Raw genomic sequence first — 15479 nt, 5'->3', positions numbered from 1 at the left:
GGCATTTTTTTTTTTTTTTGATAAGAGAAAGGTCCAAGTGGAGATTTTTCCAGAACAGCTGTCTTCAGCCTCAAATGAGGCAGAGAGATTGGCTGAACTAACAGGTCACCCCATGAGAGTTGTGGGCTAGTATTCTCATCATATAACTGTTTTGACCTTCACATGTTGATGTTTGTACAACAAGCCGTGTACCAGATGATGGATCAAGGCTTTGTCAGACTCATTTTTCCTTGTTTTATAGAAGATCCAAACACAAAGACTGGCTGGGCACACTCTACACTTATTTCCAGTGCACACAGGCCCAAAAGAGCTTAGAGTGTGAGAGAATCGAATTCCCAATCCATACTAAGTACCTCATGTCACCATTGGGAAAGTGCCTTGAGTCAACAGCAGCATTGCCCAAGATCCTGTACCAGGAGAAGCAAGATGCTTATAGGATGATCCATAGCCTTGCCTATATGGATACAGCAACCAAGATCCTTTGCTCAGTATTTACCAAGACCTTGTTCAGTCAGATGTCAACAGTCAGTGGGCCTCTCCTAAGGTGGTTGGAAGACAGATTGGAATAAAATCAACAGCATTTGCAGGAATTGCAACAAGAAAAGGAAGATCTTATGCAAGAACTTTTCTTCGCTAGAATAAGATGAAATAAAATGAGGAAACACAAAATATTCAGGTGAAAAATTAATTAAGCTGGATCAATTTTGAAGAAGTAGAAAACTGGAGGACTCATAAAGTGCTGAATTTCAAGACTTAGTTGGAAAGCCACTGTAATCATGACAGTCTGGTGTTAGCCAAAGGATGAACACATAAGCCAATGATTCAGAAGAGAAAACCTAGAAACACACACACACAAATATATCCAACTAATATTGGTAAAGGTGCAAAAGCAATTTGATGGAGGAAAGAGAGCTTTTTCAACAAGTGGGTATCCTTAGGTCAAAAAAAGAGAAATAAATGAACTTTAATCTAAACTTCCCACATAATACAAAAATTAACTCAAAATGAATCATGAACTTAAATGTAAGCTATACAACATTTAGAGAAAAAAAAAAAATTGGAGAAAAGCTTTGGGATCTAGGGCAGGTAATGAATTCTTGAACTTTACCCAAAAAGCAGGAACCACAAAAGAAAAATGTTGATCTGCTGTACTTCATTCAAATTAAAAACTTTTGCTGTGTGAAAAATTTAAAAAGAGGAAAAAACAAACTACAGGTTGAGAAAAAATTTTATAAACCATTGATCTAACAATCTAGGAAATATGAAGACTATGCAAAACTCCAAATTTGAAAAAGCATCAGAAAATGGGCAAAAGAGATGGACATTTCACTGAAGAAGATATATGGATGGCAAGTAAGTACATGAAAGGATATTGAATATCAGGGAAATAAAAAGTAATATTACCACACATCTGTCAGAATGGCTAAAGAAAAAATAGTGATAATGCCAAATGCTGTGGAATGTGGAAAATTTGAATCTCTCAAAAATTGCTGAGGGGAATATAAAATAGTATATCCACTCTGGAAAGGAGTTTGGAAATTTTTTTTTTTTTTAAGGTTAAACATAACATTTACCATGTGACCCAATAATTGTGCTTCTTCCTATTTATCTCAGAGAAATTAAATTGTATATCTGCACAAAAATCAAAAGGTAGACTATGATCAAGAACCTATGATACCAAAGGAAGAAGTCCAAGGTGCATTGAAGGCATTGGCAAAGAACAAGACTCCGGAATTGATGGAATACAAATTGCAATCTTTCAACAAACTGATACAGCACTGGAGGCACTCATTCATCTATGTCAAGAAATTTGGAAGGCAGCTAGTTACCTTGCCAACTGATTGGAAGAGATCCATATTGTTTCCATTCCAAAGAGAGGTGACTCAGTAGAATGTGGAAATCATTGAGCAATATTGTTAATATCTCCTGCAAGTAAAATTTTGCTGAAGATAATTTAAAACCGGCTTTAACAGTATACCAATAGGAAACTTCCCAAGGGTCAAGCCGATTCAGACAAAGATGTGGAATTAGGGATATCATTGCTGATGTCAGATGGATCTTGGCTGAAAGCAGAGAATACCAGAAAGATCTTTACCTGTGCTTTATTGATTATATGAAGTCTTTCAACTGTGTGGATCATGAGAAACTATGAATAACATTGCGAAGAATGGGTTACCTCAATTGTGCTCACTTGGAACCTGTGCATAAACCGAAAGAGGCAGGTGTTCAAACAGAATGACTGTTTGGTTTTATTTTATTGAAAATTGGTGAAGGTACGCACCAGGGTTGTATTCTTTCACCATATGTATTCAATCTGTATGCTGAGCATGGATTATATGAAGAAAAAGTGGCATCAGGATTGAAGGAAGACTCATTAACTACCTACAACATGCAGATGACACAGCCTTGCTTGCTGAAAGTGAAGAGGATGAAGTATTGATGAATATCAAAGACCACAGCCCTTAGTATGGATTGTACTTAAATGTAAAGAAAGCAAAAACCTCACCACTGGAGCAATAAATAACATGATAAATGGAGAAAAGATTGAAGTTGTCAAAGACTTCAATTTGCTTGGATCCACTATCAACACTCATGGAAACACCAGTCAAGAAATTAAGCAATGTATTACATTAAACATACCTGCTGCACGAGACCTCTTTAAAGCCTTCAAGATTAAAGGTAAGAATATGAGGACTAAGGTATGCCTGACCCAAGCCATGGTATTTTCAGTTACCTGTATGCATGTAAAAGTTGGACAGTGAATAGGGAAGACCCTGGAAGAAATGATATTTGAGCTATGGTATTGGAGAAGGACTGCTAGAAAAACAAATATGTGTTAGAAGTAGAGTCAGAATGTTCCCTAGTAAGAAGTCAGGATGGCAAGATATCTCTCATACTTCAGGAGGGACCAGTCCCTGGAGAAGGACATCAGTGCAAAGAGGAAGATCTCCAAAGAAATAAATTGCTACCGTGACAGCAGCAATCTGTTCAAATATAACAAATCGTGGATGTAGTGCAGGATTGGGCAGGGTTTTGTTCTATTGTGCATAGGGTCGCTGTGAATCAGAACTGACTCGAAGACACCCAAGAACAACAGCAAAAGACAATGTTCTGTGAAATGTGCTTTCTTTTACAGAGGACAGCCAGGTTCTTGTGCTTTACTTCATGTTTGTCTCAGAAAATAAAGTCTGTAAGTCCTTCCCTCATAGCTCTGAAATAATTTGGTATTTTTTCAAGAAGATGGAGAGTAATTTGCAGGCAATGAAAAGCTTATATTTGCCTAAAGTGTATAGTGTGAATTGAATTGTGTTACCCTAAAACATGTGTTATAAATCCTAGCCTGTACGTTTGGAAATAGGGTTTTCTTTGTTATGTTCAAGACATATTGGTGTAGGGAGTGTTTTAAACCAATCACTTTGCCATATAAAAGAGCAGACTAGGCACATAAGCAAGGAAGCACAGATGTTGTTAAGTATCGTCAAATTGGTTATGACTCATAGTGGAATCCTATCGGTTCCAAATTGTTGGTGGGTTTGAACTGCTGATCATGTGGTTCGCAGTCTAGTGCTGATCATACAGTACCACAAGACACCGTATGGGGTTTTCAAGGAGCTGCTGGTGGGTTTGAACCTCTGACCTTGTGATGAGTAGTCCGATGCTTGTCCTGCAGTGCCGCATTAGAACAGGAAGAAAAATACCATACCACATGAAGATTGCCAAGGAATGGAGGAACAAAAGTTGAAAAGAGCTAAGTGCCTTGTCCCAGAGCCAACAGAGAGAAAGCTGTTGACCTGAATTTGGACTTCTACTTTTCTATACTGTAGCTCCTGGTGTGGCACTGTAGGAGAAGGACTGGACTGCAAACCGCAATGTTGGCAGTTCAGACCCACCAGCTGCTCTTTGGAAACCCTGTTTTACAGGATCGCTATGAGTTGGAACTGACTTGATGGCACTTAACAACAACAAAATGTAAGAAAGTAAAATTCTGTTAGTGAAAGCTACCTATTTGTGTTATGGAGTTATGGAGTCCTGGTGCAAGCACTGCAGGATAGTCACTGCATTGTTAACCACAAGGTCAGCGGTTCAAACCTCACCGCTGCTCCTTAGAAACCGTACAGAGGGTTGCTATGAGTCAGAATTGAGTTGCTAGCACTTAACAGCAACAATTTGTGTTATTTTTATTATTCCAACAGCACTAAGAAACTAAGATAGTGACTTTGTTGTTTACTCTTCTTTCTTTTTGTTCTGTTGAAGATTCTGTGAAGCAAGGCTTTCATGGGGTTGGGCAAATACAACTAGTCTCGTCCTCTGGTGCAGGGATTTATTGGCTAGCGCCAGCACTCCACAACCTTCCAGACGCAGGGCTTTCTGGCAAAGGGAGGAAACTGTTGCTTCCAACCAGTAGTAAACCAGAGCATTTGAAAATAGCTCTGATACCTAAGATGTGGACTCCTTTGAGGAAATATGTGGTCATGCTTCTGAGCCAGTAACGAACTCAGGTGATTTATTAATTTATTTAAAGAAAGTCCTGTTATGAGAAACAAAGAACTGTTATCAAAGTATTGAGCAAATACCATTTGGCTCATTCTGAAAACTACCCAGACATGTTTTGTTTTTTGGTTTTTTTTTTTTTTTTTCTTAGAGTCTGAGTTGCCAAAAATACCCAGGCACTGGCAAACATTCCTAACAGAGGAACAGTGTTACCTTTAAAGATAGTAGCTCTGTTTGGCCAGCTTTGTGATTTAGCAGTTTGAACTGTGTTCTTTTCTTAATTCTGTTACTGAACTGATTTAGGTCCTTGACTAAATCATTTAATCCTTGGATTTCCCAGCTTTGCTTAACAGTGAGATGAAAACAGTAATTCTTGACACCCTTTCATCAAAGGATGTATGGACTGCTAATGGGAGGACGTTTATGGTTTGCTTTGAACTCTTCTATTGGAAATGAGACTGGAGATGCTAAATATTCAGTGCGCTCATCCACAATCTGGGTGGCACTTGTTAGGGAAGGGTTTAGATGGCTCGTGTAGGCCGGTTCTGCAATATCCGAATGAACTGGGCTTGGGCAGTCTGGTTGCCTGCAGACACCCTCTGGGACAAATGCTGTCTGTCCCCAGTGCCCTCTCCCATCCTGTTCTGCCTGTGCGACTGTGACTGTACAGTGCACCTGCCTTGCCCATGTGGCACTCCTTATTCTGGTCTGTGCCAAGATCTGGGGGTGTCATGCATGAAGAGACCAGAGTGTCAAAGGGTTCAACAGAACCTCTCTCAGGAGCTATTCATGGCTTTGGTCTTCCCAAAAGTAGCAGGGACACAGTTTTCAGAATCAATTTTCATCTTGTAAGTTGGACAACAAATAAGAAATATGGCTCCACAAAACACTTGTGATCTTCTTATTGTGACCATTTTGCTAGAGACCTACCTACAAGTCCGTGAAGCAACTCCGGAAAGCCTGAAGTCAGTCACTAAATGGAAATAGAAACTTGTTTGTCAGTATTTTGAGTTTGTGTCTTTTTCTTTTAATTACAGAGATAAATATTATCCCAGATATTTGCAAATCTATGTATTTATTTCCCTGAACTAAAATGTCATCATTAGGATTTTAAATGTAATTATCACGTTTAAAAAACAACTTCAGGGAGATGCACGAGAACACCCAATATTGCAGATAGTACCCACTTGACATAGCTTCCATGGCTTGATGATCAGAACTTGAATAGAGGAAGATAAAAATTTTGATAAAGGAAACAAATGTAAACTGCTACAATTGGATGAATTTGACCTATGCTTGGATGTTGTTGTTAAGTACTGTGGAGATGATTCTGACTCATTGTGACCCTGCACAGGGTTTCCGAGGCTGTAAATCTTTATGGGAGCAGAATGCCTTCTCTTTCTCTTACAGAACTGCTGGTAGTTTCTAACTGCTGACCTTGAGGTTGGCAGCCCAATACGTAACCACTATGCTACCAGAACTCCCTAGGGAAGTAGTAGTTCAATATACCAACTGAGAGGGAAGGAGTCATCACATCAAGGATCAATCCTGTCCCCTGTGTACTCACGGTTGATAGAGACTGGCAACTTAGACATTGGCTACCTAAAATGGGGTGGGTGGGGGGAGCTGCTATAAAGGTAGGAAGTGACTGGATTACAAGCTTTCATGAGGGAGTTTAGTTTCAGAGTATGTGTGGGAAGGTAGAATCCCTACTGAATAGTTTTCATCTGTCTAGATGGGTCTGGTGAAAGGATATGGGGATAAGATTCTTTTGATTCACTAGTGAGTAATTGTTCTCATGACTAATTGCGATTGTCACAACTGCAATGGTAGAAGTTTTGTAACATAAAAGAGGGAGTAGTTAATCTTACATTCCAGAAACAGAGGACTTTGGACTATCAAAGGAGAAGAGCATATGAGCAGAATGTGGGACCCTACCCAGAGAAGGAGTCTTGGTGTGGCGCTGTGAATTAATGCGCCAGACTGCAAAGCCTTTTGAACTGCAAAAGTTCACCAGCTGCTCCTTGGAAACCCTATATAGGGTCGCTATGGGTTGGAATCAACTTGATGACAGTTAACAACAACAACACCCAGAGAAGCAGTGATACCAGAGATGGAGGCATAGGTGATGGCATGGAGAGATAGACCAGCTGAGGACTCTAGACTCATGGAAAGAGAAAGGTTGTGTGCTAGTGGCCAGGAGGCGGGCTTGGAGACAGTGTGCCCTTTGGTTGTTTAAATGATTACATATTCCTGAGCGTATTTGTGTACATTCAGAGGGAATAGAAGCAAATAACTGTTGAATGATGATGCACGGAGGGGATTGTAATCATTGCAATGAAACAATGAGTGTAAAACTGATGTTCTCCCATGTAAACTATCACTCAGTTCACAATAAAAACAGGGAAAAAAAACCCCTCAATTTTTTAAAAAAAGTTTTCAATGTAGACTGCTTTAGAGTGAATATATGTTAAGCATTCTTTACCTATGCCATGTCTGATTCATTTTGACATGTCTTTGACATTAAACAGATTCTAGAATGGTCTAGGTCTAGATCTTTTGTTGTTAGTGTTAAGTGCCGGGGAGTTGGTTCTACCCATAGCAACCCTGTATAGGGTTTCTGAGAAGTGGCTGGAGGGTTTAAACCACCGACTTTGTGGTTCAAAGTGACCTTGCAGTGCAGCGCATTATCTTGCAGCGCCACACTAGGACTCCTGTGATGGTTTGTTACACTGTAGAAGTTGATTTGCTGTAAGTTTGTTTTTTAGAGGGACTTGTTTCTCAGTACCTGTAATAGGATAGGATTTACTTTCCCATTGTTTGGATTGATGGGCATAGCCACTGCTGTTTCAGTGTAGATAGCGATTTAGCATTTCTGTTTTCTGAGAATTCACATACAGATTGCCTGAATTCTTTAGAAACTACTTGAATGTGTGCTTTATTAGTGAAATTTGTTGGGGGTGGGGAGAGGAACCAGCTGGTAGTCATGATGCTCACTCTACCTGATGTGAGTAGATTTAGCTGCAGGAAGATTTACATTTATTTTAATAGGTCATTTGAATTGTTTACTCCATCCCCACCACTTACGTGCAGGACAAGCAAAGCGGGACCTGGGTGTCTGGTGTGTGCGTAGTGGTTGGGTTTTAGGTGCCCATGTGTTTGTCTCTGCAGGCAGGATGCAGTGCAGTTACAGGGATGTGCAAGCTCAGGCTTGCATCGCCATGCACGTGCACATACCGCTGTCCACGAGTGTGTACATACTTTACATCTGTTTTTAGAAAAGTTGCAAAAATCACTTCTTAGGCACATTTTAAATTTAAAAATAGCTTTTGAAATAACAATGCTTAACCCCTCATTTGTGTAAGTACAATGGAATCTTGCTGTAACATGTACCATAACTCAGATCTTTATTCTGAGATGTAATTGTACCTCATATACAGAAAAGAAAAACAACCTTAGAGTCTTGCAACATTGGCATTAGGTCTTTCTTCTCTGATCCTGTTACTATGAAGAGGTGCTACCGCCCAATTCTTTACTTTTTATAGTATAAGAACTGTGCTATAATCCTATCTTTGTGCTTGTATTTGAGATTTAAACCAGAATGGAATTGGAGGGATACACATTAGCTTCCATTTGGATAACAATACCGGCTCATCGTTATTACTTAGGTAACGTTCTCATGAGCATGGAGAATAGTTAGAATTTCCTGACTCATTTCTGCATTGTGGTAGGCATTGAAAAATCAACCTTGGAGTTCTTCTGTATACTTATTTTATATTTTCTAGGGGCCCAGAAGATACCTGTTTTGAGTTTGGTGTTTTTCCTGCCATCCTGAGTTTTCCACTTGATTATCCCTTAAGCCCCCCAAAGATGAGATTTACCTGTGAGATGTTTCATCCCAACAGTAAGTGTTTTTGAAAGTAGTTTTTATAGTGTCAGGAGTGGTACAGAGGTTATATAATCATGTGAAATGTGGCATATCAGTGATTAGGACTTTAAAAAGTTTGTTTTGAACGTTAACAGTTATACCATGGTGGTACTGATGCCGTGAGTTCAGCTTTGAAAGATAATATAGATAAAAAAAGACAAGAAAACCTAAAGATATGGATACATTTGGTCCAAACTTCCTACTGTGGATGGAATTATTGTTAGGAAAGTACATGGATATGTGTACAGACATGTTCATGGACATGTGCACATGCTGGTGCCCGACACACTTCTTTACCACTGTCATGTAGAATGCTGAACCAATCAGAAACCTAGATTTTCAGCAGTAGAGCAGATTGTTAAAGAGTTACATAAGACACACTAGTTCTTGTGCTGGAATGCTATACAGCTATATTAAATGATCTAGGATATATTTAATGATACAGAATGATAGTTATGATATATTGAAGTAGAAAAATGGGTTACTAATCAATAGGTTTGTTTTCTCATTTAAAAAAATATTTGGCATGTAAAGAAAATTGAAAAGGTAAGCAAGCACAACAAATGTTAAAAGATATTTTTCCCCACATGGTGGGATTTTTCTTTCCTTTATGTAAATCATTTTCTTTTCCCCAAATTAAACATGTATTACTTTTAAAAAGAGCAAAAAAAATACATCATTTAAATGAGATGTATTACTTGTCTTAGTTAAAAAAATGTTGAGGAGCAGGGAATGGATTTCCTGAACTGTTGTAGTTTTTATTTCTTCCATTTCTAAGTGGGGATTATGGATAAGATAGTGAGTAAGGAAATGTATTCTATTGTCTTGATAGCACTTAGAAAAATTTTCCTTTGTACGAATTACTGTTATTAACAATAATAATCATGATCTTAATAGCTGTGGAAAAGGAAAACTAGCACTATACACTAGGAGAGGGCTTTAGAAAGTTCATGGAAAAATGGAATTTAAAGATAATGGAATGTGTCCACAAACTTTTTGAAGCCCTTTCCTATTTTGCAGAAGTAAAATATTATGTTTCAGTTGTTATCTACGTATTTGAAGCTGATTTACTGTACTTTTCTACATATCAAATAACTCTAGACTAGTCCATGCGAATTTATTCTGTATATATATTTTCTGAGTCTTTGGCTTCTTTCTTGATTTGAAAATAAGCCCACTTGGCATACCCTCTTCTACCCCCCTCTAAACACCATCCTTCCTTGAAAGCTTGCCAAGTCCCCAGTCCCTCTTCAGGGAGCCTTTCAGCACTGCCCACCTGGCAGGAAACTCTCTTTTCCTTTTCACTTGCTGCCTGAACCTTCTCTGGGAACTTCTCATTTATTCTTGATATTGTTCCATGAAAATAATTAGTATCCTCATCTGGAGACGACTTTATACTTTTGTCATGTGTCAGTATTAAATCAGTTTCTTGTACATAGCAGATTCTCAGTTTTTCCAGAAGATCGGCATGAGTTGCCAACTGTTAGGGCAGGGTATAAGTACAGGGGCATTCATCACACTGTTGTCTACTATAGTGTATATATGAAATTCACAGTAACCGAAAGTTCAACATACGGTGCTCACTAGCTAAGAGTTATTTGAAGATGCCAACAGTCTCAAGCTGATTAACCATAAAATAAAACTATGAGGAGGATTATAGATAATTTTAAAAAGTAAAAATTAAAAGGTTGTTTTGAAGGTAAATATATTCTTTAGCAAAGTGCCAGTGGCATGTAACACATCCGGCTAATAAACTGATTGAATTCTGTGCATAGGAACCAGAATAATTAATTTGTGTCCAGGCAATTATTACTGTAATTTATGGTAATTAATTTATGTCCAAGCAATTGTATTATATGGATGCTATTTTTATTTTGGAAATTTTTTATTTTTGCATAAAACTACCTTAGAAGGCTGCCAGTTAATACAATATTTATCAGTGAATGGATGCTTTTAAGAAAGAAGTAGCCATCTGGATTGAAAGTTGCTTGGGTACAACGCTGAGCCACTAATAAAGCAGGGGACGTTGCCTTCAGGTGCTCATAGTCTTAAGGAAAGGATAGACTTTAGTAGAGAGGTATCACACACCAGCTGCTGCTGAGTGTCAAGAAGTAGAGCAGAAAGCCCTGTGTAAGAAGAGAGGGGAAAGGAAGGCAGGGACCAGACCAGTTGGGGCCCTTTGAGTAGCATTTAGGATTTGATCTTTATCCTAGAAGCAATAGAAAGCCATTGAGGGGGTTCTGAGTGTACGGTCAGAGTGGTCTTTGCAAGGGTCACTCTGGTTGTCGTGTAGAAAACAGATTGAAGGAGGCTGGAGTTACTGGGATCCTGAACTACTTCATTGCCGCTGCTGCTGCTGATGTATTGAGACGGGTAGGTAGAGTGTGTGGTGAGAGGGATCAGGGCGCTTTTTGAGAGCAGGGCTGAGGTCGCCAGTACAGAGTCCTGTGGCTCTTAGGGACCAGTGGTAGAGACAGGGTGCTCTGGCATTCCAGGTGAAAGGTTCCACAAGGGCAGAAGATTTGTGGGCAGCTTATGGATGGTCAGAGGGCAAGTCACCCTGTGGGGAAAAAGATTGAATGGGGTGTGAGGGGCTAGGTATGAAAGGAAAAGGTGAAGGGGGGCAAATGATGATGATCGGCATTTCTAAATTTTCATTAAATTCTGATCTCAGAAGTGAAGGTAAGTTAAATACATTTAAAATCATCTGTTATTTCTATTAGGACTTTAATTGCCTTGTAATTTGGAGTGGAGTATATTCAAATGGCTATCTTAACTGTACCCTGCACCATTGGGTGTCTTGTTAGAGATGCTATCTGATGAGAATGAATTAGATGTAAATGCGGTTCATCTCCAGATAGCATGGATGGTAGGTTGTCTGTTAGAAGAAGTTAGCAAGGAAAATCTTGGCCCTGTTTCTCTTTATTTAGACAAAAAAGACAAACCCCACTGCTGTGGATTCAATTCTTACTCACCAGTACCGTAGAGGACAGAGTAGAACTGCTCCATAGGGTTTCCAGGCTGTAAATCTTTACAGAAATAGGCTGCCTCATCTTTCTCCTGAGCAGTGGCTGTCTGGTGGGATTGAGTCATTGACCTTAGGGTTAGCAGGCTATTGCTTAACCCATTGTGCTACAGGTCCAGTTGCCTTTTTCCTAGCCATGTAAGCAGTGTATTCATGGTAGAATTAGAAATGAGAGAAACTGGCTTTACAAGCGGGTTATGAGCCTCATTACATTAGCTATGTAATACCTGACTGCAAGATGGCCTTTTGCTTACTCCATTTGGATACAGTGTTTTTAAAAATCACTATAGCTGATGAGCAGTACCAGAGAGGCCAGGACAGGCCCAAGCTGTAGGGCGTGGCCCTGCTGGGTTGTGTGGAAGGGGATGTGGTGCTCTTGGCCCCCAGTGGTGCTCAGCTGTGCAAATAGCCTGGGGTCTGTGTGCAGAGCTGCTCTTTGTGGTGTCATCTCCATGGTGTGTCTCAGTTCACCTCCCCTGTTTTGACTCTGCAGTCTATCCTGATGGGAGGGTCTGCATCTCCATCCTGCATGCCCCCGGAGATGACCCCATGGGCTATGAGAGTAGTGCTGAGAGGTGGAGCCCTGTGCAGAGCGTGGAGAAGATCCTGCTGTCGGTGGTGAGCATGCTGGCAGGTACGGTATCAGGCTGCTCAAAGACCTGTGCTGGTAGCCATTCATGTTTCACAGGGAAGGGAGGAGGTCATAAAACAAGATTCCTCTCTCCTTTCTTATCCCTGGCCACTGTGATTTACTTTTATCCATCCGTTATTAATACTACTTTATGTTTTACCTTCACCCCAACATATGCTTTTTCACATGTAAACATACTGTTCATAATTATAAATGTTAACGTCATATTACTAACCACTGTGAGTCATACATAGAGGCACTATGAGTCAGAAATGACACAACAACAGCAACAAGGACCATCCTTAACTGTTGGGTGTTTTACTCATTCAGTAGACATTTGTGGGGGCTCTGCATCGTGGGGCTATCAAAGCTCAGTGTAACAGACCCCAACATTAAGGCACCCACAGCTGCAGGAAAATTCTCACTCGGCTAGCCTGTCAGGCCAGTATTAGAAATCTTGAGATGGATAGGGCACGCTTAGGAGGGCGAGGGACCTCAAGGAGCAGTGAGCTCTTGGCCCTCTCCTGAATGGAGAGTCTGGAGAAATCTAGGAAGAACACATGGAGTTCACAAGGTGCAGGGAAAGGAAAGGCATCTAGGGCAAAGGGCAGAACCTGTGCTGAGGCCTGAGGCAGCATGCATGGCTGGTGCAGGACGCTGCCAGGAGCTCATGAGGTCTGGAGCTCAAACTATGTGTGGGAGGGCCACCGGAGTGAGGAGGTGGTATTTCGGAAGTGTGAGGAAGGCTGAGCTGAACCTGGCAACTCTGGGAAGTCCCTGGAGGATTGGAGAGTAGATGTTGCCTCATCCACGTTGTGCCTGAGAGGATTGTCCTCAGAACAGTTTGCAGCACAGTGTGACTGGAGGGGCCATACAACCCACCTGCCAACTGACAGTGCAGCAGCCATGAGAGAAGAGACAAGGGCATGGGCCAGGGTGAGGAAATGAGTTTGCTATATGAGTACAAAGGGCCTATGTCTATCCCCAGTGGTCCAGGAGCTTGCTGCTGTAAGGTCTGCAGTGTGGTGCTCAGGGCCTGGCTAGAAAGAAAAGTCTGGCATCATCTCTGGGTCAGGCTGATGAGGAAGAGCAAAGAGGGATTATACAGGAAAGGGTGTGTGGAAAAAGAGGAGTCCACATAGGAACCTAAGGAGGAATGATTGCGACAGCTATGGGGAAGAGTGCAGAGAATACAGGCAGAATGTCAGGAGAGAACAGGCAGCCCAGGTCAGGAAGCAAGGGGGCGCTCAGTGGCTCATGGCTCTTAGAGCAAGACCATTTGGCTCCCATACAGTGGAGTCCATGAGTATGAAGTCAGGGCTTGTATTTTAGATGACAGATGCTGAAAGCTCTACAGGCTGAGTGGAAGGAATCCAACCAGGGAGGAAAATGGAAGATCTGGGCAAGGGGTGGCAATTGGGATTTTCAGATTTCAGCTCTTAAATGTTTTTAGTATACTTAAAATTTTTTTTAAATTTTATTTTGATGTATTTTTTATATATTCCTGTCAGATTAGATGTCCTCTTGACACTAAGCCACATTTCCAGCTTTATCTCATGTCCTTCCTCATGACACTTTCTTGGCCAGACCTGGGGCCCACAGACCTGCTCCTGGCCCTCCCACCCCTCCACTAGACTCCAGGAAACTTTATCCCATTGGCCCATGTGACGTGCGTCTGCAAGCACCACCGAAGTCAGCAGTGCAGCAGGGAAAGAAGGCAGCCCCGTCCCCACTTCCATTCTCCCTGTGCCCAGTGACACGTATACAGAGAAGCCTGCTTTGATCCTCCTCACTCCGTCTCCTGCTACCCTGTTCCTTCCCTCTGTAGTACTTTGTACAGTTCAAAATGACATGTTAGCGTTGGTTTAATACCTCTCTGACCCCAGCTAGATGGTCTTCATTCTGCAGACAGGCACTTGTTCTGCAGTGTGTGCCCGTGCCTAGCACATATCCTCCAGCATAGTAATGCTGAGTAAGTATTTGTTGGCTAAATGGCAGACAGACACAGCCAAAAGGGAAAATGATAGTTTTTTGTGGGCAGCTTGGTGGTTGGAGGAGCATAGATAGACTCACTCTAGCAACCTAAGCAATAAGGCCTGGGTTGTGCAGAGCTACCCACTACGACATGAACCTGCTGACTTCCATCTCTTATTCTCTGGTCAGCCTATTACTGTTCTCTTAGCTGTGGTCATGCAGTTGCTTCACTTTATTCTAACTAGTGTCACCAGCATGCTTCATGGCTGCCACTTACTTGCACTTTTTACTTCAGAACTAAAATTTTCTTAAAGCCCTGTCTCCCTTCCTGACAGACCATGCCTGCTGGTCCCTGCTGTCTAGCCTGAGGATTAGCTGGCCTCAGGCCAGGTGTCCACCGCTAGCCAAACATCCACAGCAAGACCACATTTCTGCTTAGGATTATTTTTCCAGTGTGGGACCAGAGGAGACAGCATTCGCTTACACAGAGAGTGTTCCCCCCTCCCGCCACCCCGACCCTGTGGTGCAATGTGCTATGAGCAGGTGGATTGTGTGTGGCTTGTTCTCTGGGTGATGGAAACCTCCCTTACCAGGTACATCATGGTAAGAAGCTGCATGTACCATATCACTTACCAGAATGAGATGAAGACAGGTGGTATTACAATGTTTAAACACTCAAAGGTAGGAATTCTGAAAATGGATCTTTGTTCATGGAGGTACACCTGGTAATTGGTCCCACAGTATCGCAGACACCTTTTTATTCCTGGGACACATCTCTTGAAAGATACATGAATGTGTCTAGATGAAATGAAAAGTCTTGCCAGGCTGCTTGCTGTTGAAACTATCTTTATCACAGAGAGTGCTTCCATTCTTTTTCAGAGCCCAATGATGAGAGCGGCGCCAATGTGGATGCTTCCAAAATGTGGCGTGATGACAGAGAACAGTTTTATAAGATCGCCAAGCAGATCGTACAGAAGTCTCTGGGGCTCTGAGCTGTGCAGGACACGCATGCACACAACCAGGCCACCTTGCGTGCGTGCACACACCACCACCAGGCAGCCTCAGTGGTTCTCCTCTGGGATACCCATGAAGGTGACACTGTTGTGTTAGCACCAAAAAAGGCAAGCTTGCAGAACCACAGCATCTGGTTTATTTCCCACCTTTCCCGCCCCAGACTGACTTCTCTCCTGAGATTGTGATTTACTTAGAATAGTGACAGCTTACTGCCATTGGAAAGTATTCCTCAAAGGTGATGCAGGCTGATTGGCAAAGCTGTCAGCACCACTTCTCTCGACCTAAGAATCGCCGATCCCTGCAGCTCATGACACCCCCTCAGACAGCATGGTGCTCACAGAGCCCCTGCCTCCGAGCAGTGTCCAAGGCTTGTACATGCCAAACTCTCATTGTTTTAGAATCCAAACTTCTTCTTC

General features: G+C 41.6%; 1 protein-coding gene and 1 pseudogene across 1 annotated transcript in view; both read left to right on the top strand.

Moving 5' to 3' along the window:
• The window catches only part of LOC102820113, a 5609-nt pseudogene extending 4962 nt beyond the window's left edge, over nt 1–647 (top strand).
• Nucleotides 1–15041, top strand: part of LOC102820502 (ubiquitin-conjugating enzyme E2 G2-like) — a 28436-nt gene extending 13395 nt beyond the window's left edge. The window contains exons 4-6 of the mRNA XM_006876558.1: nt 8277–8395; nt 11938–12078; nt 14929–15041. Of these exons, the coding sequence (XP_006876620.1) occupies nt 8277–8395; nt 11938–12078; nt 14929–15041 (373 nt within the window). The remainder of the gene's footprint in view (nt 1–8276; nt 8396–11937; nt 12079–14928) is intronic.
• Nucleotides 15042–15479: the final 438 nt, after the last annotated feature.

This window comes from Chrysochloris asiatica, unplaced genomic scaffold, assembly GCF_000296735.1.
Source record: "Chrysochloris asiatica unplaced genomic scaffold, ChrAsi1.0 scaffold00391, whole genome shotgun sequence".
Taxonomy (NCBI): Eukaryota; Metazoa; Chordata; class Mammalia; order Afrosoricida; family Chrysochloridae; genus Chrysochloris; species Chrysochloris asiatica.
The sequence above is the reverse complement of the archived record's forward strand: the minus strand, read 5'-3'. Positions and strand labels throughout refer to the sequence as shown.